A 23,538-nucleotide genomic window follows, 5' to 3' on the forward strand; every position below is an offset into this window, starting at 1 on the left:
GGGCCCGCCTGGGGGTAGGCCTGGCCTTGCCATGCACCTGCCGCCCTAGCGGGGCTGAGAGGGCTGGGCGCCACCATCTTGTGGCTGTGGGTGCCACCATCTTTGAGGGCATGGCAGTCAATTAGCGTATTCCCTCCTTAGTAGATAGGATACTTATTTCTTTTTTTTTTTTTTTTTTTTTTTTTTTTGCAGAGAGGAAGGGAGAGAGATAGAGAGTTAGAAATATCAATGAGAGAGAACCATTGATCAGCTGCCTCCTGCACATCTCCTACTGGGGATGTGCCCGCAACCCAGGTACATGCCCTTGACCGGAATCGAACCCGGGACCTTTCAGTCCGCAGGCTGACGCTCTATCCACTGAGCCAAACCGGTTTCGGCATAGGATACTTATTTAAAGGAGGCTCAATATTTTGAAAATTATTTGAAGTCTGACATTCTCTTTTGCAAAGTGCTGAATATTATTACTCTTATTTGGTATAATAAACTGGAAACATTAAATATATGGAAGTTTTAACAGGAAGAAAAAAATCATGGTTGTGAGTAATTGGTATGCACTAACCAAGTGCAGAAACCATATATTTGCCTAAGTTTGAACACCGGGCAAAATGACATTCGAGGAAGCAAAAGTTCATAATCATTATATTTTTCTTTAAGATGAGTAATATAAACTCTTGTGGTAACCATAATAATATAGAGGCATGATACTGGAGGTCTTGAATAAGCAGGAAGAAATGAAGCATAAAAAAGACCAACCATGTTCTAGAGTTTATCCAAATCAATCAGTTCTAGAATGATACAATGCTATAGTTTGTTGTAGTTGTTCATGATAAAAAATAATGCAATTCATTCACAAAGATAACTGTCACCTATAATCATGCCTTGTCCCAATAAAAGCTTTTTTAAACAGTGAAATATTCAGAATCATACCCAATGTGTGTGGCTTCTGTCCTTCCTTCACCAGTGAATACACATCTTGCTGCTAATATGTCACCGAAACTAACATCTACTGGGTGCTCCACAGGGTAGAAAGCCTGCCAAGAATCAAACATGAAGATTCATTAAAATTACCAATACAGTCCAGAAACACTTGCTTTAATAACATGAGACCTGGAGCACCCTGGGTAGAAAGTAAGAAGAGACACACCTCCACCCCTCCCCCACCCCTCCACCCTACCACCAGCACCACCATGCTTATAAATATTAAGAGAACTGATAAGAAAACCACCACCAAGTTCAAAGTTGTATAAAACTAAGTTATACACAGTAAAGGTAAATTTAGAGATGTTTAGCATCTAGAGGAATTCACAAGGGTCCTATGAGAGCTTTTAAAATTGCAATCTGCTGCTTACTATTTTTTTTAAATTAAACTAGATTCTACACACCTGTGGCAGTTGGGGGCTCTGGCGTCCAACCAGTGCCCACTGTCCATTTCTTACTCTGTATCCACTTACTACCTTACCTGAAATGAACACAAATTATAATTATATAATATAATAAGGTATTCGAAAAATAAAATCATCATTTGCTTTCTTAACTCAAAATAAAATCTAGATATTTTCAGAACCTCAAATGCAAGGTGTTTTAATGAAAACAAAATGATGAAAAATCATACAGAATTTCAAAATATTGAGCAAAATCGCTTTCACTGAAACAGATTTAATGTCAATTTGCATTTTATATTTTTAGCATTAGCAAGCACAATGGTAAATATTTGTAATTTAACAGGTAGTTTAATGTTCTTACCTAAATGATGAGTGTGAACTCTATAGGCAAAGACATGCATTGGATAATTATTATAATGACATGAAATGTCAGAATTCACCACTGTTAGAAATAAAAACAAAGAAAAAAATCACCATTCAATACTAAAAGTATGTATAAGATATTCACAAGCTGCTAGGCATGGGGTTTTTCTTATGAAGTAAACACGCTCGCATATACAGCAGACACTAAGCACTCATTATGTAACAGCCACTTTACTAAGATAAGTTAAAAGCCCTTTGTCTTCACATTTTATAACATTCATAAACAAAATGACTAGGGCCAAATCAAAATATCCTATCAATGAAAATAATGGCTTAATTTGTTACCTTTATCATAAAGTTTACACAGTTGAAAGGCTTAAACATTGTTTTTAAAATTCATTTTATTTTATTATTATTATTATTTTTTATCCTCACCCGAGGATATGTTTATTGATTTATATAGAGAGGAAGGGAAAAAGAGAAAGAAAGAGAGAGAGAGACAGAGAGAGAGAGAGAGAGACACACACACATCATGTGAAAGAGAAACATTGATCAGTTGTCTCCCATATAAGCCCCGACCAAGAACTGAACCCACAACCTAGGTATGTGTCCTGACTGGGAATCGAATGTGGAACCTTTTGGTGTACACAATAATACAACCAACTGATCCACCGGCCAGGGCTGTTTTATTTTTAAAACAGAAGGAATTCTGAAAATTTGATTGCAAACACCTAAGACATCTAGATTCACAGTTCCTAATGAGAAGGGACTATTATTCTATATACTTTTCCTTCCTTAGAGTCTCTAACCCATAGTAACTATTCAATAAATGCCTTTATATTAAGCCAGCGAACAGTTACAATGGGACTGTATTTGTCATTAACTTTAAAAGATTCCCAGTAATTCAAATGAAAAATATTTAATTCGGCAGTTTCATCAGAAGATCAGACACAATGATAAATAATATTTTACTTGTTCCAGTAATTTTTTGTAAATTTAGGAGAATCAGCTATTATCCCCATTTACAGATGGGAAAATAAACCCAATATATCTAAGTTCAATGAACTTGAATAGGGTTTTCTTCGGAGCAGCTTTTAACTTTAACTTTCCTGATATCAGTAGAGTCACTTGACATGAATTAAATAATAATAAATAAAGCACTTTTCAAAGCAAAAAAAAAAAAAAAAAAAAAAGCCGCTAGTTTCTTGAGTTTTGAACCTAATATTCTTTCAGTAGTTTATTATGCAGTATTTTATGAAATTAATGTTTGGCATCTAAAAAATAGGTGATTGATTTCTAAAATACTAGTACTCAAGATTTATTCTTTAATTTATATAACCCATTACCTACCCAGGGCCTCAATACTGAACATCTCAATAAAATAATAGAAAATAATAAACTACTGTGTTAAAAATAATGTAAAAATCTATTTTCAATCCAAGGATAATAAAGAATAGATTTATTTTTCAGGAACTTAAAAATAGTGGTCATTTCAAAAGTTTATAAAAACTATACACTAAATCCACTCCTATAGATTAGGTAATGAGGTAATAGTAAATACTAAAAGGCCATTACTCACCTTTCTCTCCCGCTGGTATAACAGTGTCAACAGACATCATAAGGTACATGCCAGCAATTAAGGGCTGTCTGCACAAAACAGTAATATTTATTTCATCTATTTGAAAAGTCCAAACTATTGCCTTGGAAAAATAATGTACACTGCAATACATTTGTCTATAGAATATCATTCATGTGAAAATTAAAACAAGATAATATTTTAAAAAGGTAGAATTTTTCTGAAAAATAACATATTTTCTTGGGCAAATAGCTTAATACACATATTTATGGCATGGTGAATGTGGAGGGAAGCATTTAAATGGCTCCTGTGATGGCTGATTGTGTCAACGTGGCTAGGTTTAGTGACCAGTTGTTTGGTCAAATACTAGTTTGGATGTTGCTGTGAAGGTACTTTTAGATATGTTAATATTTAAATCATTGACGATGAGTAAAGCAGATTACTGTCCATAATGTGGGTAGGTCGCTTAAGAGAAGAGATTGAGGTCCCAAGAAAAGAAGGATTTCTACCTCCTCCAGACTGCCTTTGAACCCAAGGTGGCAAAACTGACTCTTGCCAGCATTTCCAGCCTGCCAGACAGCCTTTCAGATTTCAGACTTGCCAGTTCCCAAAATTGTGTGAACTAAGTTCCTTAAAGTAAATCAATCTCAATCTCCCTCATGTATATGTAAAGAACTTATAAGCATATATGCATAACCCATGGACACAGATAACAGTGTGGTGAAGGCCTGGGGGTGGGTGGGTATGGGGGTCAATGGGGAAAAGGGGGGGCATTTGTAATACTTTTAACAATAAAGATACATTAAAAAACACACCATTCTTTTGGTTCATTTTCTCTGGAAAACACTGACTAATATACCTCCCAATGATTCCTAGATTTCATATTCATGCCCTTGTCTAATCCTCTTCCCTTGAGTTTAGGTTGACCTAGTAACTGAACCCAGTAATTTGTTATTTCTAACAAACAGTGATGGCAAAAGTGATTTCGGTGTTTTTTTTCCCACAGGAGTCAGACTATGAAGATTTGTGGCCAACTATTTTCTTTACCTATCAGACATTTGTTATTTAGTAACTGATGAGATTAGGCTATAAAAACACCCTGCCTGCCACCCTGCTTTCTCCTTGCTGGCTGTGATGGAAGCCAGCTGCCACGTTGTGAGTTGCCTTGTTTAGAGTCAACATCGCAAGGAAATGAGGGAGTCCTCTAGCCAACAGCCAGAGAAGAAGTGAGTCCTGTAACAGCCAAGTGAGTGATTTTGGAAGTGGCTCCTCCCGGTCCAGCCCCCACATGAGTGATATACCAACCAAGAGTGAGACCACCAGCCACAATTAAGATGTGCCCAGATTCCTGACCCACAGGAAACAATAAGTAATTGTTGGTTTAAGCCACTAAATGGAGGGTAATTTGTTAGACAACAGATAACAAACACAGCGGATTTCCCCCTTTCATGTTCTCAAAGATCTCAAAAGCTGTCACTCAGCTAAGATAACTGGAAGTACTTACGGCAGGCGTGTGAGATGTAAGGACACACCAGAACAGTCCTTGTGATCATCTGAAACACACATAAAAAATACACATCTTAAATATGAAAACATGCAAAACAAATTTCAAAATATAACATTTAAAAAGATTATAACTCAATACTAACAAAAACTATGTTTCATTTGTATGGTGCTTTACAATTTGCAGAGCATTTTCATATTAATGAATTCATTCAAACTATCATTTCAAGCACACTGTGATTTTTTCTTGGCTTATCAAACTGACCAGTTATCTGCTCACCTGCAGACATACTAGACACTAGTAAGCTCACAGAAGGAAGCTGTTGCTACTCTCTGTGTTGTTGAAATATCCAGAAAAGTTGTTCTATGGGACTCTAATCAGCTATTTTTTCTTCTTTAAAAAATAGAAACCACATGGAATCTCCTTGTTCGGTTCCTAAGACTTGATCAGCCCCATATTCTAAATAGAAACCTACTTATTCTTATTACATCCTACCTTCAGTGGAAAGCTCCAAGTATTTCTTTATCTTTGCCAAGGACATTTCAGAAACCTCTTACAAATCCTCCCTCTTCTATCTTCCATTGCCTTCCCCAAGTAGAAATTAGGTAAAAATTTAAGTCATTCATCCAAGTCCTTATCTGTGATGAACTTGCTGATGTCTCACCAGAGATCATGAATAGTAACTCATACTTATTCATTCTATTTCTGTCCATGCTAAATTCCTTCTACTTTGCATTTCATTCTAAGAAATTATAAAACTTTATATCTCAATGTTGAGAGTTAATTTTAATAGAAATAACTATTGCATTGTGTACATGTGTAAAATTGACAGGTTTATGCTAGAAATGAAGAAGTGAAGTGTGCTAATAAATAACACCAGATGGAGTAGTTTCTTTAAGGTAATTTTTTTTTCTTTAGCTGTAATCTCATGAGAAAAACAAAGGTAGCTTCATAAAGAAATATATAACAGTTAACCAGACATGCATTTTGATTTATCATAGACAAAGTTTAGGAAGTATAAAAAATCATATTTAATACTTTGCTAATAAAATACAAAGGAAATTTCTCTGTACAGCAGATTATTAAGCTTGATCTTAATAAAGATGGTTCAGAAATAAACTTATGACAAACATTTTATATCTAACACCTGTTTTTTGTTGTTGTCTTTAACATTTTACAAAGGAATATCTATCCAAGCTAAACCAATTTCAGTAGGGTGCTATTTTCGAAATAATTTCAGTGGTGAATTTTAAAGAGATGGGAAAAATAATAGTAGCAATAAAAATAACAACCACTGTTTCATCTCATTTTTGCCTATGTTTTTAAATATAGCAAGAATAAATGAGTACTGTTTTTTTAATTTATTAAAAGAAACATTTTATTTTTGAGAACAGATTTCCTAAATGTACTGCATGAGGTTTAGTAAATTTGCTGAGTTTGTGCTACTTTCAAAATGACTTCACCCAGAATTATTTGATCTCCACTGATCAAATGAGAATGGTGGAAAATATGCCATTCATTCATATTAAATGAATTCTAAACTCTAGAGCCTCACCTAATTAGCTTAGTAGATTTCAGGGGAAACATTTCTCATGTGTTAAAAAACTTCATACCTATCTTAAAAAGTTACTTTGAGAGATGGCAGTCATCCATTCAAATAATACTTATTGAGCAATCATGATATTCAAGCACTGTCTTATACACCGTGGATACAGTGAAAATCAATATATTCAAGTTTCCTGCCCTCATGGTATTATCCTCTAACAGGAGTGAAGAAAGGGGGAAATGGAGTAGGAATAGGAAAAAAAACACTCAAATATATAAACCAGATAATGTCACACAGTCAACTCAACAAGCTAAGAGATAGTGGGGTAGCCGTTTTATCTACTGTGGTCCAAGAAGGATGGAGTGGCCATGAGGCTGGCGATGATCCAGCAACACAGAGCATGTTAAAAGTCTGTCTTATTCTCTGACTGTAAAGAAGCCATTGGAAGATTTTAAGCAGTGGAGTGACGAACCCTGTAAGGTGTTCACCTAGCACAGTACCTGGCACTTGCTAATTCGTGGATGTTGGGTTTGTAATTTGTTATTTTAATTAACAATACCAGGAGAGAGTTTGTTCCTCATCCAATGTTCATCCAAGCAGAAGGGTAAAAGTGCAAGGAGAATTGTCACTTGGTTTTACATTACATCTTTGCATTGAATGAATCAAGTGAATCACATTTTGATAACCAGCTTGGCTGATATTTTGTACCATGACTTAAAAAAATTAAATGGAAAAAATAAATAAGTAAACTAACATATTTCAAGAACTGTTAAAGAAGTTTATCATTGAAGTTGAAACATGTCTCCAAATTAAGAGCAGCAGGAATGTTATTATTGCCAGTAGCAGTGCATCTTCCTGGTAGATAATGTTTATATTAGAATTGTCCAAATTGAGAGCTTTTTACTCAACAAAAAGAATATCCACTGCAATATAATCGTTGTCTACTTGCTTCCTTTTTTAAAGGTGAGCTACAGTCTCACCACTCACTCCACTGCGAAGACATGTTTTCTTTTGATCCTACGTGTTTATCAATGACATGACATATCCTATAAGAAAGTCAAGTATAACACACAACAATAACAAAATGGCTAAAAACTCAAGTAATACTATGATGTAATGAACAATTATTTGAGAAAAATACACTGAACATCTGACTTACATATTTTATAACATAATGACTTTAGGAAAAACTGGATTTTCGAGGCTCTAAGTTTTGTCCAATAAAATGTAAACCTTATATGGGTAGAGAGATGGTGAATATAAAGACTCAAAGGGAAAATTTTGCCTTTTTACAAAAAACTAAACAAAAAAACAACCCAGAAAACAAAAAGAGAGAAGGAAAATTAGTGAAGAGATATACTTTTAAAACCACACTAGAGTTTCTAAGTCATGGCTGAAGGAATTTATAGAAAATTTATCTGGCCAGTTTGATGGTGTGTGTGTGGATGAATAAAACTCTGCTGTGTGTGTGGGTGCATGTGTGTATAAGCATGTATTTATTGTGGTTTAAATTATGGATAACACTGTAGATTATCATTATTATTTAAGCATGGGGCGAGAGAATTACAATTCTAACTGTTCGACTTTAAAAAATTCTGTTATTTGGTAATGGATATATACACATTTAAATGATACTTTAGTTGAACAAAATTCTAGATGTTATCTCAAAGTAAACATATTTGCATATGTTTTTTTACATTATTAGAGTCAACTGCTACTCATATAGTCATTATTTCAAAATCAATTTTATTATTGCAAATGACTGTGATCTTTTCTAGTACAACTTTCTACAGTTTGACCAAAAGGGCCCATATGCTTCCCACTGTGGGAAGTCTCAGTGGGAGCAACTTAAACTCCCTCAAACAAGGTGGTCTGGGATCAGGAGGGCTCCTAGATACATAGCTAGCTATTCCTATAGCAAGTGCAGCTTGGGAGGGAGGCATATTTCAGCCTAGCGTTGGGTGTGAAGATTCTGACCTTCTAACTCCAATGCGATCCTTGCACAGTGATACGTTATTATTTCCATAACCTCTATACTGACCTTACTTCTGGTGAATTCAGAAACTTCAGCAAGTTTTGCATATTTTACCAATGATTTCCACCGCGCTCTGACTTTGTCTGCCCTTCAATTGTAACACAGTGCTTTAGCCACAAGATATGAAGCCTCCTAAGAATTTATTCATATCCATTCACGAGGCTATATATGAAATCTGTCTGACATGCACCATCATAAAAAATGAATGACTAAAAACGTCTATTATAACTAAATACATCAGTGCTTCTGCTAATATGTTATCACAGAAGATGAAAAACAAAATTAGAACTGAGATAGTTTAGAAATATACAGAGAAGGAACTCAGAATATCCACATCATATGCTGGCTGGAAAGGGTAGTCGAAGGACTGATTCTGTGACTAAAATGAAAGTAAATAAGAGAAAGGAGAGGAGATAGATGAAAAAGTTAATGCAGGGCAGAAGACCACAGGAACAATTTCCATAGCTTACAAAAAGATGGGAAATGGTCTGAAGTTATAGGGTTAAATTTCTCTGAATGAAATATAGGCTAGGAAGTACAGTACTCCCTTAATTTATATTTCAATAAAATTATTGTACAATATGTAAGAATTATTGCATGAAAAATTTAGAATCTGTGTATTTTAATCACATACAATTACTGGACCACAGTGCCTTGTAAGATCATCTTCAGATTTCAAATAGGTCCTTATTGAGTTACTTTATCTAAAATGGATAGAATCTACAAGGCTATCTATTTGATAATTAATAGATTTGTACTCATAATCAATATTGATACCACTAAGAAATTTCAGTCTATAAATGAAATAATCTATGTGAAGAATACAGCACTCTATTTGGAGCACAGAAAAAAAAATCAAATAAATTTTAGTTATTAATACCATTATTCTTTTTATTGGTAGATTCCAAAAAAAATTTTCAACACATGGATAATTTATACTTTAAAATTATATTTCAGTTATAGGTCTGGAATTTCTCCAACTAATAGCATACGAATAAAAGAAAGGGGAGAGCAACCTGGGAATTCTAAATGAGTAAAGAGATGGTTAAAAAAAGAAATTAGAATTGAAATGGTATATTAAATAAATTGCAAAAAATAGTTATTCTCAAAATGGGAACAGAAATGCTGATTCAGAAGAGTCTGAACTAGGTCGAAACAGAATAGAGTCACCAGTGAGATAAAGACATTTTTAGTAAGAGACCATTATGCTAAATGAAATAAGCCCATCAGAGAAAGACGAGTGAACAAAATGATCTAACAAGCAAAATAAAGACAGTCTCATAGATAGAGAGAAGGCTGACAGCTGTTAGAGGGGGCTGGAGGCCTGGGTGGGTTGGGGTTGAGGGACTGAACCAAAAAAAAGAAAACCTCATGAACAAAGACAACAGTGTGATGACTGCTGGGGGGAGGAGGAATGGGGAGAGGTAGAAGAGGGTATTGGGGGGATAAATGGTGACATATAGAGGCTTGACTTGGGGTGATGAATACACAATACAGGCTACGGATGATGTGTTGTGGAACTGTGCACCTAATCCTGTATAATTTAGTTAACCAGTGTTACTACAATAAACTGATTAAAAAGGGGGGGGAAAAGAAATAAACACTATGGTCTGGCTAAATCGAAATTCTTGGGTTAGGAACAATAGAACTGCGAAGAAGTTGATAATGCATTGTTTAGAGTTCCTTCCCTTGACCAGATACAAGATAGTCTGCTGCTTTCTGAGTTCTGGGCTAGAAGTCAGTTCAACAGGACTCTATGTTTGAGGGAAAGAGAGTGAGGCCATTTTTATATTGATGGCGAAGTTGTATTTATTTACTTATCCTACACAACTGTCATCATGCAAAAATCGTGACAGCTCTTCTTCCCAGGCAGCTTCATTTATCTTATTTTAGTTTTCTTATTCCAACATAAAATCATTCTCTCCTTCATTGGACTAGGTGACAGGCTCACTCTCTCTCCAAGGTACAATGGTGAATACTTGACTTTTAGCTATTAATGTTCTGTACTTACAAAGGATTGAACCCAAGACATCCCTGTTAAAGAATATTTCATGATTGCTGTTCTCCTTCAGTAAAACATAATTTCAGCCTACTGGATTTCAAGATATGAAGATAGAAATTTCATTCACTAGCTAGGTATCAGATGACATTAGAAGGTATGTTTCATTATATTCCATTATAATGACATATGTATGTATTAGTAGCTTTTACAATGGTGAAGATACTAACAGTGTAAAACTTAAAAGAATCATTTTTAAAAAAGAAATGTAAAATAAAGTCTTGTAATGCCTTAGAACATATCACAGCATAGGAAATATCTCTGTACTGGTAGTTGAGTGGTAAGACTCTAAGAAACAGTCTGATAATGAAAGAAACAAGTATTTCCAGACACTGGATGACACTTGAAAATAGCATTCAATCAGAATCTAATCTCCAGAAGGATGAACACTGGATGACCGCTCTCACAAGGGGCTCAGCTTGCTTTTTTTTTTTTTTTTTTGAGAAATTGCTCTCCTCTGTTTAGACAGAGATGAGTACACAAAGCAACGTATTTATCAAACATACAGACTCACAGAATTTCAAAATTGAAAGCGATCCTGGCTATAATGGAGTTCAACTCTTAAGTTTCTAAATAGGAAAAGAAAAGTGATTACAGAGATTGAGAGTGTGAGCCAAAGTAATTCAGCTAACTGGTGACACCCAAGGTAGCAAAACTAATTCTCCACTGTTAACATTTAGTCAACATTATTTATTTAAGAAGAAAAAAAGAGTTGCATTTATTACAGACTTCCCAGGCATTTTATCTTTGAAATATCCTTAAGCTAAGATAAAGGAATTAAGCCAAATGGATTAGTAACCAGCGATACTCAAGACATCCATTTAAGCAGGAAGTTCATTTTTCTTAATGGAAGGTGGATGCATGGAATATGAGGTTATCCACTCCAAACAGTTTAGCCTGCTTTTGTAATAAGAGAGTATAGTTCCTGCTTGGATTGGTAGCTAAGTAGTACAGTAAGTATGTGGAATAATGCATGATAATAACCTATTACATCTCAGGTCCTTAGGAGTCTGTTGGTGTCTCCTAATCTTCCCCTCTAGAGATAGCCCTCTATACTTCATGAGCTCATCTTGTCCTGGTTGTTTCCTGCTTCAATAAAAGGATCGGCTAACTATCGGTCCTGAGGGAACCAATGTAGTGTTATGAACTGTATCCCACTAATTGGAAAGAGAGTGGTAGAGTGGATTTCAATTCACTGCTCTCTCCTAGGAAGGTACAGGTAAAGGATAAAGTACACCCATTACCTACTATCCCAACCACAGTGTTGGATAATGAATCCCTTCCTTATGGAAGTCCAGAGAAAGCATGCCTGGAACCACTGCCAAGTCTTATGAAAAACAAAGAGGTAAACATCTCTGATAATAAAAACATAGTCCAGAAAATGTGTAAGCAACTAGTTCTAAACGATATTATATCCTTCCACCTTCTCAGTGTCCTGAACGTAATTTAAAAGCTACCTTCCTGACTTTCTCCCTGTCTTGAACAAACAAAAATGAATCAAGTATATCATAGTACACACCAATAATTTTGCAATAATATATGTACATAGATATTTTAATAACTGCGTGAATATTCAGCTGGCTTAATATTTACCTTATGGTTCTTTGTTCTAAATTCACAGTAAGTGAATGGGATAGATGATGTTTTCCTAATATTAAATCATGGCTCCCAAGGTAACCAAGAATAGATTACTTGGGGATTCATTTCTAAAGTCTGGGAAAATTTCATATAGTCAACATGACTTGGAAAACCCCTTAGGAGGGAGTAGGGTGAGGAGCCAACAAAGCCAGTTTCCTGAGCCTTGGAACAGATTGCTGTCAGGTGTGCTGGCTGGGCCATGTTGTTAAGAACAAGTTATTTCTGTAGAATTGGACCGTGTTTCTATACACAAAGTTTATTTCTGTACATCTGAAACCCTGCAGCAGCAGAGGGATGGGCACACGTATGAGAAGCAAATAGGGAACAGCCGATCCGGTTCTTTCTTGTGTTCACTCTGGGCACAGACACGTTGCATGGAACCCTGGGCTTAAGGAAGCAAAGACGCAGCCCCTTTATTGCTTTCTGGTACCACCTGGATGTAAGTGCAGGTCCTAAAGTCATTTGACTGTACTCAGTAAAAAGACGATCCTCTATATTAACTAGAAAATACATATATTGAAGTCTTTCATTGGAGTTTCTTCAAAACAAAATCCAAGTCACCAAATTTTCTGAGGGAATGAATGGATCCCTGAAAGCATACTCTCAGAATATCAGGACTCCTCCGTTACAGATACACTGATGTACAATAGTCTCCATTCAGAAAAGCACAAACACCTTACGCTGTCAGGACCAATGTGTATCTGCTCAGCAAAGGTAACTGAAGTAGGGGCACTGTGAATACACGACACAAATAGCACAGGTTTCCTGGAGGCTTTTGAAAGCTGACTTAGCAGACAAGCTTCAGTGCTAAATAAACCAGCACCATGAAAAAGAAGCTTCAAAAAAGAATTCCGTTTGAAGCTGTCACTGCAGTGAGCTAAGCCTCCTTTGATTTTGTATTCCCTGCGATGGGACTAGAAATTACTAGCTCCCATTTGTCCTGTGGCAAGGAAGGGAGAATGCATTTACCCATCCTGCGAGAAGATGACTTTCACAATGATGGTCTCTGCTGTTTCCAAGAGAGATCAAATGGAAGGCAGGCAGGCAGGCACGCTCGCCAACGTGCTTTTATGATCACTCTGTGTGGGGAGGATGTTACAGCACGGCTAATGTCAGAGCACGTTCTGGTTTCCATATTTTATGAATGCAAAAAAAAAAAAAATCTACAGCAAAAGCTAAGGATGTACAGTTTTTCCCCTCAGAATTATGAACTGTTTCAGAATCATACTTCTAAGGAAGGAAAATTAAAAGACTAAACCACAGGTAAATACACTGTTTTGAAAAACATGGCATTGAGTTTTTAAATTATTGATGGGTTTTTGAACTTTTTTTGAACCACAATATATAGAAAAATGTACAAATCAGAAGGTACAGCTACAGGAATTTTAAAAAACAAACACATCCTTGTAAGCAGCACCCAGATCAAGCATCAAAAGCCCTCCACTTGTGTCCTGAGGCATTAAATTTTAAATCTTTACGTTCAGGTACAGACAATATTTAACTGCTTCCTGAAGGAGTTGTCTTTTAGCTAAAACCAGGCACATTTAACCAGCTTGTCCACTAGCTTCATGAGCTTTGGTTGGATAATTTTAAATATTATACTTAACAAATATTTTTAATTTCCCCTATCTCCCAGTGAAAAGTCCTATCAACCACTTTTTACTTCTATATCTCTATTTGTAATGTATATTCACTTTAAATGATAACCTAAAGTTTCTTTTGCATTATTCCAATTATTGTCTTTTCTTTCCACTGAGGGCAGACTGTACCTATAAAAATGTAGGAATGAAAAGGAGTTCAGAGCTTTTTTTTTTTTTTTTAAATATATTTTATTGATTTTTTACAGAGAGGAAGGGAGAGAGATAGAGAGCTAGAAACATCGATGAGAGAGAAACATCGATCAGCTGCCTCCTGCACACCCCCTACTGGGGGATGTGCCCGCAACCCAGGTACATGCCCTTGACCGGAATCGAACCTGGGACCTTTCAGTCCGCAGGCCGACGCTCTATCCACTGAGCCAAACCGGTTTCGGCGGAGTTCAGAGCTTTGATAAAATAAAGGTTTAAGTTTGAGATATAAAGCCTAAAAACATGTTTCTCACATAAAATCCTCAAATCTTCTATTATGAATTTTTGAATCATCTTAAGAGTAATATATATATATATATATATATATATATATATATATATACACACACACACACATATGATTTACCTTCTTTCACACCCTTTCAAATTCTCAACTATTTTGTGCAACGTGTTCTCCCTCTTTTATTTAACTTGACCTCTAAAAGCTCAGCAGTGATAAATAGAGGATACCTAGGGGCAACACCATTCTATTTTGTTTTGAAAATAGTAAGTTTATCTTCTGCAAAAGCTGTAACTTAACTGGAATATGATTTTTGAAAGTCACCCTAAAATCAGTGGCCACATTTTCAACCCAATTATCTTCAACAACTTAAAATACTATTGTGTATTGTGTTTGATTTTCCAATGAAAAAAAATCCAAAGCATATAATTTACATATAATTATGCATGCATGCATCCTTGGCATTAATTAGGGAACACACTTTGAACATGATAGCTCATATATTTGTTTTAACATTAATTTGCAGTCACTCGAGATATTTATGTTGTAGTGTGGTATAAGGATTCATAAAGTAACACTTATAAAGCAATTCTGAGCTGAAAAGTCATATAAAATTCTAGGTGTCATTACTGGTATTAATGGAGAAACACTGAAACCCCCAGGTGAGCCACATTATCTCTTAAAATTCCCTCAGATAGTAAGCAAGACTTATACTGTAAGATAAAGGTTCAGTGTAGAAGGGCCTGTGGGTACTAATTAGATTTCTCTTTCCTTTCAGTTATTAGTTATTATTAGTAGGTGGTGCATTATCGTTAAGTTTGCTATACAAGGGTAAGGAATACTTGTGAAGAAATGGGGCTAGAAAAGTGTGGGGGAGAAGAAATATCCCTACAAGAAGAAAGACGTGTAAGTTTTCAGAGATGGAGAAATGAAGAATTAATATATACAGAACAGAAATGGAGAGCAAGGTGAAGAGTTTCCAAATTGGATGAAGAAAAGAATACTGTTTCTGTTGGCAGAAGAAGGGCGAGTAGAAGGTATCTTCCAGGCCCAGAAAAAGTTGAATTTTATCTTTCTAACATATTATTTTGTAAATTTCATTAGGTGTTATTTCAATGGTTTTCAGCAAATACTCTTTTGGTCATGTATTTATCTAGGGTATCGTTTCCATGTTACAAGTAAGTCAATCAACTAACATAAGAAGGAATTAATAGTAAATAGTAAATGGAGTGTGCAAATCCTAGCATTTTTCTCTAATGACTTCCATCTTTTACTGGAGTTCCTACAACACATACGTAAACATGCCAGGCAAGGAGGGGAGCAGGGAGTAGACAGGGTGAGGGGTAGGAAAGCAGACAGAGTATGTGTGGAGTATGTGGGGGGGTTGGGGGGAAGCCATGGATAGTGCTGCCAGTGCTCTAAACTAGATTTCACAGAAATTTGATTCCATCTCCTAAGTTTTATGAGACAATGGACTAGTAACTTGATTTCTCAATTTCTTTTGGTGAAAAATAAAATGTTGTCTGCTATTAATTTAAATAGCATTAATTACTTGATGATGTGTAGCCCTGACCAGCTTCAAAATAGGAGCTAATTATGAATTATTTAGTAAGCATGAGTTACAAAGGGGTAAATGAAGATAAAGTATAAGGCTTTCTCAAAAAGCCATAAAGTCTAAAAAGACGAAATGGCATTAGGGAAATTTTTCCCTAAAAAATTCATCACCTAAATGAAATATTATATTATTCAATGTTAAATTGCTTTAAAAACATATGTTAAAGGATAAAAACATTCTGAATATATTCTTTAAAAAAGAATACTGTAGTGCTTTGCATATCTTCTCATAGCCAAATGAATAAAAATATAATTCCTGATACTTAATGACCATATTTTGGTATTAAAATAAACAGGTGTCCCATGGAAGGCATGAGAATAAGGATCATTAGTTTTCCATACTGAAGATGATTAGCAAAGTTGAAATGCGGGGAGCTAGAGAATTAGGGCACTCATATTTATGTGAAGAGAGTGGCAAGAGCAAAAGAATACTTCAACATAATAAGCTCCTTTTGGATCATTTGAGAGGTACAGAATAGTTCTAAAATCATTCCCACGACTCACATCAAGCTGCTTGTGTATAATGAAGGTTAGAGAAGAACATGAAGAACATCCAATTACAATTCTTCCAGAATCAGTGGGATTATCAAGCAACCTAATTTAGAACTATCCCTACATTATAAAGGAAGTGGATTACTTCATATATCAGAATGAAATGGCATAAATGAGATAAGGTAAATGACTCCAGTCTTTATTCATATTTATTCTATTGTGCATGAATAAATCCATTCCTCTCCATTCCCTGTGGTTCAAATGACTTCCAGAAACACTGACTCCATCACTTGTTTTATATTGTTAGGACATGAACTTTGGCACATATACAAACTAGAAATCCAACACAAATTGAATTCGTTTAGTTTATAATAGCATTGGTCTAGTAACTATACCACCTTAGGCAAGTCATTTAACCTTTGTAAGCATCGATTGCCATTGTGTAAACTAGAGGGGCCAGGCTAGATAATCCCTTCCAGTTGGGTTCTCGTGCAATCAGCCTGAAGACTCAATCTCTGGTGCTATAAAAGCAAGTGCTTTAAAAACGAATTAGTTTACGACACCTAAGATCCATAGTTTTTACTCTTTTCTTTTCAGGAGAAAATAAAAGAGACATTGCTTTCTTTTCAAAAGGTCTTTTCAGCCACGTTTCTATCTTTCCCCTATATTTGGAAGGGCCTACGAGTCTATGGAATTTCATGCACCTAATGTTACCTTGTTGCCAATCATTTAATCTCAGAGTTGGTCTGGTGGTTTCTGCTTTTCACTTTCTAGTCCCTGTCACCCATACATTCCACTTAAAAAGAAAAAAATTGTAATAAATGAAGGATAGAATATTATTTTTGCTCATTTTTCAAAAAGGTTTATCAAGGGTAAGTGTAAAAAGAACATTTGCACACCTATATACAGGGAGGGAGTGTCCAAGAAAGTCATATATGCATTGTAAGTGGCTTCTATTACAGCATGTTAAAACCCAAAGACCAAATTTTGTGAAAAAGAATAAAAATAAACCCTTCTTCATATCTCTAAGTAAAATAAAGTGCTAGAATAACCAGATAGTAATTAAATGTATTTTCTTATTTCAAAGCTCCCCCTTTCTTAAGAGAATTGAGATTTAATGATACTTATTTTGGTAAGTGCAAATGATTCTGCTCCTATCTCAAGTCTCAGGAGATTGCCCTGACATACCTGTACCAAAGGGGAAAAATACAGAAGTAACTTCAATGCTTACTAGGACAATTTGAGCTTCAGTTGTCAAACTTTGGTTTGCATAAAAATCAGCTGGGGAGCTTGTAAAAATTTCAGAATCCTGGGCTCAGCAGTGTGCACTGGCTCTCTGAAAAAATATGCCTGTGTGTGTGTGTGTGTGTGTGTATATTGTATTTTTATTAATATAACAATTTTTAAAATAATAAAATATGTAATGCTCATTATTATAAACTAGAGGCCTGGAGCCTGGTGCACAAATTTGTACATGAGTGGGGTCCCTCAGCCTGGCTGGTGACTGGGGCAATCGGGGCTGGCCGGCTGTGGGGAGGGACCGTGGGAGGTTGGCCGTGGGAGCACACTTACCACCAGGGGGCAGTTCCTGCACTGAGCGTCTGCCCCCTGGTGGTCATTGCGTTTCGTAGCTACTGGCCTGTTGTAATGGTCGCTTAGGCTTTTATGTATATACTAGAGGCCCGGTGCACAAAAATTTGTGCACTCAGGGGGGTGTCCCTCAGACTGGCCTATACCCTCTTGCAGTCTGGGGCCCCTCAGAGGATGTCCATCGGCTGGCTTAGGCCCGTCCCTGGAGGATTGGGCCCAAGCTGGCAGTCAGTCATCCCTCTGGCAGCCTGGCAGCCTTCCAGGAATGTCCACTTGCCAGCAGGGAGCAGACCTAATCTGCAGTCGGACATCTTTAGTGCTGCTGAGGAGGCAGGAGAGGCTCCCGGCACCACTGCTGTGCTGGCAGCCATCAGCCTGGCTTGTGGCTGGGCAGAGGTCCCACTGTGGGAGCGCACTGACCATCAGGGGACAGCTCCTGCATTGAGCATCTGCCCCCTGGTGGTCAGTGTGTGTCATAGTGACCAGTCATTCCCAGTCTTTCTGCTGTTAGGGTCAATTTGCATATTACCCTTTTATTATATAGAATAGAGGCCTGGTGCACAAGTGGGGGCTGACTGGTTTGTCCTGAAGGGTGTCCTGGATCAGGGTAGGGGTCCCGCTGGGGTGCCCGGCCAGCCTGGGTGAGGGGCTGATGGCTGTTTTCAGGCTGGCCACAGCCCCTTCAGGGTAGGGGTCCCCGCTGGGGTGCCTGGCCAGCCTGGGTGAGGGGCTGAGGGCTGTTTTCAGTCTTCCCAAACCCCCTTCAGGGTAGGGGTCCCCACTGGGGTGCCTGGCCAGCCTGGGTGAGGGGCTGATGGCTGTTTTCAGACTGACCAAGTCCCCTGGCGACCGAAGCTCCCAGCCTTTCCTTTTTTTGTGCTTTTTTTATTTGCTCCAGCTCCGTGGCCACGGTGACTGGAAGCAGGTATCTGGGGTTTATTTACCTTCTATAATTGAAACTTTGTTGCCTTGAGAGGAGGCAGCAGCCGGCCAGGAAGCTTGGCTTCCTCCATCACTGGGGCAACCAAGCCTCCTGCTTGTTCCAGCTCCGTGGCTGCCAGCTGCCATCTTGGTTGGGTTAATTTGCATATAGTCACTCTGATTGGCTGGTGGGCGTGGCTTGGGGTGTAGCGAAGGTACAACCAATTTGCATGTCTGTCTATTATTAGGTAAGATAGATTACATATAACCAATTGAATATCACAGAATTTTAAAAAACTTGTTGGAATTTATGAATGAATGGTTAAGACAAAAATGTTTGTGGATATTCTTGTTTATTAAAACCATAAAGACATGTTGGAGGTGCATTTGCTCATCACTGATGTGAGCAGAATCCTTGCTGTATTGGATACAATTTCTAAATACTAGAAGAATATTTCCTCAAATTTTTTGACTATTCACAATAATCTGCATTACTGACATCTTTCCCCTTTCTTAAATCTAAGCAACCAATGAAATAGTTTATCAAGCACTGATTTGTAGCATTTGCTAGTTCCCATGGTATCATTTTTCCCACCCTGATTGACTTCAAGCTATCAATGTGACATCACTGAACACTGGGCTGGGGAGAGATGAGCAGTGAGCACATCATTTTATAATATTTTCACAATAGAGACACAATAGATGTAAATACCCTCAAGAAGATAAATAATAGTAAAATGCAGTAAAATAATTGGATATTGACTTTGAGTATTCATTGCCTTTATTTTAAATTATGGCTACAATGAACAATCAGCTCAATGTGGTGACTGTGAGAGGTAGGGGGTTGGTGAAGTGGGATAGGGTATATGAAGGATAAATGGTGATGGAAATAAATAAAATAAAATAAAATAAAATAAAATAAAATAAAATAAAGGGGGAAAAACAATCAGTCCATAAGGCTTCTGAAAATTAACACTTGGCTCCTGTGAGTCAATATGAGGCAGCTCCCCAACGCCACTGCCTAGGCTCTACTTATTAAGCATCTAATTCAGTAGGTCCGGTTGCAACCAGCAGTTTTCATTTTAAAAAGCACCTCAAGGAGACTCTGGTGCAGGTAGTTAGTTCTCAGGTCAGAGTTTGAGAAATCCTGACCTAGACTATGTACTTTTGAGGTAATTCTACTCAGACCTTCCAATTAATTCAAATGCCTTAATGAAATAAAAGGAGTGTCTCTGTCTAAGCAAACACTGGGCAAACACTTTCAAGTATGGAAACATCTGGTAAGGTAAGAATATGGGTCTCATTTATTCACTAAAGACTGTAATTTGGAAAAACTGTTTTGTCATGTTTGGTGGAATCTGTTAAAGTTTAAAAGACCCCAAAAATCTCATTTCTAGAAATCTACCCTGCAGTGGCAATGCATAGTTACCTAAAACACTTCTAATGTTAACATTCATTGCAACATTGCTGTGATAGCAAAAACCCAGGACTTAAACATCTTTAATAGGAAACAGGATCTATAAATTAGGGTACATCTGTACAACAGAATACTAGGCAACTGTTAAAAATAAGGAAAGAGCTTTACATGTACTGCCTTAGAAATAAGTCCAGGGTACAGTAAATTAAAAACAACAGCAGGTGCAGATCTGTGGCGAGTTTGGTCTTATCTTTGTCCAAAAAAGAAAAAAGTTCCTGTATACAAGTCTGAGGTTTCTGTGTGTAGAGAAATGTTGGGATAAGCATATGAAAAATTTGCAGACATAAATGGTAGTTATTTGGAGGTGGAAATGGGTGGAAAAGGGAGATAGGACTGAAGAGATATAATTCACATACCATACAATTCACCCCTTTAAAGTGTACATACAATTCAATGGTCTTTAGTATCTATAGCAGTGATGGCAAATCTATGACATGCGTGTCAGAGGTGACACGCGAACTCATTTTTTTGGTTGATTTTTCTTTGTTAAATGGCATTTAAATATATAAAATAAATATCAAAAATGTAAGTCTTTGTTTTACTATGGTTGCAAATATCAAAAAAATTCTATATGTGACACGGCACCAGAGTTAAGTTAGGGTTTTTCAAAATGCTGACATGCCGAGCTCAAAAGGTTCGCCATCACTGATCTACAGACATGTGCAACTATCACCTCATATTATAGATTTTTTTAAATAGTAAGGCAGTATGAGTGATATTTTACTTTTATTTTTAGCATTTTCTCAAAAGATGCAAAATAAAGTTTGAGACAGACTATTTTAATGGGAAAATATTGCAATTTATCCAGAGTCCTCCTGTAGGGAGCGGCTATCGGGTTAAGCCTGGGACTGACCTGTTGGCAAAGCCACAAACAAGTCCCAACTTAGAGGGCACAGCCCTATTAGCATAATTAGGCTTTACCTTATGGCCCTCTCTAGATCTTATCTGGGTAGCTAATGTACTGAGGGAGATGCAGCAAGTGCTGCCAAAACAAGTGAAACTCACAAGAACGCTGTAACTATGGTGACCACTACCTTGTTTACCTCTGGCTATAAAATAAAGGCACAGCCAGGCACAGGAAGATCCACCTAGACCCAGCTTATTCTCTTTGTCTGTCTTTTCTACATCCTTCGCTACCCCCCTCAGGTTCACCTTACCCTTGGCTGAGCTAGCCTGGCACATCCTCCAAACTGTGTTAGTATTTTAACTGATATATCATGTATCAAGGAATAGGTTTCTTTGTTCTAATACTAGAACTATTTGCAATTCTGAAAGCTGAAAAGCCTAAAGTTTTGTCATAATGAAGTTTGACTGAAAAATCTGACCTAAATAAATGTAATGCTGTTTATGGTCCATTTATCCATGATAGTGTAACTATTTGAACATTTTGCTATAGGTGAATATTAGTGTATTCGATCAGAGAAGGTGCCTCAGACCCTCAATGTAATATAAAAATTATGCACTTGAGTACTTTCAAAAAGGTGGTAAGTTCTAAATACTAAAAACATCTGGTCCAAAGTATTTAAATAACAGTTTGTACTGCTTATAAAGGGCTATTAGTGAACTAAGAAGTGAGAGTTGGGGAGGGAAGAAAGCAGACCAGCTGAGTGGCACGGGTTCCATATGAATGGCCTTGGGAGAGAAAAGGGAAACAGGTAAAGTGCACCCTTCCTGGAACCACATGTCTGTATTCACTGAGGATGCGGCTTGCTTAAGCAGGTGGCTGGCCCTGCTGTTGTGAACTTGGAAACATGATGTGTGCCCTAGAATAAAAAAGATTAGGCGTGCCAGACCACGTGCATGCCAGGGTCCCACTCAGGGAAGGCCCAGCTGAGTGCAGGCTGAGTGCAAGAAAGGTGCCATCCATGCCTCTCAGTGTAGAGACTCAGTGGCTTTCAGGCATCTCCCTGGGGGTGGGGAAGCTTTAACAACACCCTCCACATCTGTAATTTCAAAGGAAATTCTCAGGTATGAAAAGTAATCCAGAATGCTTGAAAATACACGGGTTTAAGGACCCTGATGCAGAGTATCTGTCACTTTGCAGAGAAAAAGCAGGCTTGTCTATCTCACTGGAAAGCATGCAGGGGGAAGCTGCTAGACAAATTTAGAAAGGACAACAGTGGGAGCAATGGGGAGCAATCTTCCAGTTTCCCGCTATCTCAGCAATCAGGTAGCAAGGAGTCAAGAGCACTCTAATGCTTACACGGCAGTCACAGGAGTCTGCTTTATCCTGGAATGAAATAATTTTAAGTGTAGCTGCCCTGCCACTGATCTACGCTCCACCTTGTTCAAAAATGCATTAGCAAGGGATTTCTCCTGGGCTCACAATCTCAAAGCTTTTCCAATAGCTTCCTGGCGGTCGTCTTGTAAGGCAGAGATGCAGGGGAATTAGGATTCCTCTGGACTCCTGCTTTGCCTCCTGCCTGCCACTATTTCCAGTCCCTTGGGTTCCCCTACTACTCCTTTAGCCGTGGTGTGACAGGAACTCCCGCTGTGTGTATGTGCACACGAGTGCGGAGTGTGCGTGCCTGAATGCAGGTTCCGTGTCCAGTAACACCCACCTGTCTGGGCCTAAGCTACAGAGAAGCCATGATGAAACCACAGAGAGGGCAAGGGGAATTCAAATCTGTCACCAAGGCCAGGCACTAGCGTTCCAAGATTTCATTATTCAAAATGTCCCCTTTAAGGGCTTCAATTCAGACTCTGCTTTTTAAAAATTTACAAACCATAATAAGAAACAGCTACCTAGATTCTGCATCTAACGCATCAATGTAGAACCAGGGAGAAGGATGCCTATAGGAAATCAATCTGGCAACAGGAAATCTCTTTCTCAACTCGGGGTGGTCTTGCCTGTTTCAACCCCCTCTTCCACTGCACTGAGTGTGCACTGGCTCATGTGATTACAGTTATTGTTTTATTTGTTCCCATTTGCTCCCCTTGGACAATGAGCTAAGAAGGCAGAATCCGTTCTTATTCATCTTTGCCTCCTTCCATGCAGTGCTCTGTTTGAATTAAGATGGAGTGGTAGATTGACAATTCATCAATCACTATGTTGGGCACAGCTGTAGGCATTTAAAATATACCAACTATTTCAATTTCATAAAGCATATACTATATTTAGGAAAGATTTATGCCCAAAATGTTTTAAAATTATAGTACTTAAAAAACCTCACCTTTATGGAAAACTTGACTATGGAAAATGAGTCATTGTTTAAGGGTTCTAATTAGAATTTCATGATGTAGTTTATACTAA

At 37.3% G+C, this 23,538-nt stretch overlaps 1 protein-coding gene across 14 annotated transcripts in view; it reads right to left on the bottom strand.

Annotated features, from left to right (window-relative positions):
* Positions 1–23,538, bottom strand: part of PAM (peptidylglycine alpha-amidating monooxygenase) — a 277,571-nt gene that overhangs the window by 60,873 nt on the left and 193,160 nt on the right. For all 14 annotated transcript variants that reach the window (XM_059694004.1, XM_059694017.1, XM_059694016.1 and 11 more), the window contains 5 exons: positions 4,826–4,874; positions 3,325–3,392; positions 1,744–1,824; positions 1,383–1,459; positions 928–1,031 (listed from right to left, as the gene is read on the bottom strand). In XM_059694004.1, the coding sequence (XP_059549987.1) occupies positions 928–1,031; positions 1,383–1,459; positions 1,744–1,824; positions 3,325–3,392; positions 4,826–4,874 (379 nt within the window). The remainder of the gene's footprint in view (positions 1–927; positions 1,032–1,382; positions 1,460–1,743; positions 1,825–3,324; positions 3,393–4,825; positions 4,875–23,538) is intronic.

The sequence above is a fragment of the Myotis daubentonii genome, chromosome 4, assembly GCF_963259705.1.
Source record: "Myotis daubentonii chromosome 4, mMyoDau2.1, whole genome shotgun sequence".
NCBI lineage: Eukaryota > Metazoa > Chordata > Mammalia > Chiroptera > Vespertilionidae > Myotis > Myotis daubentonii.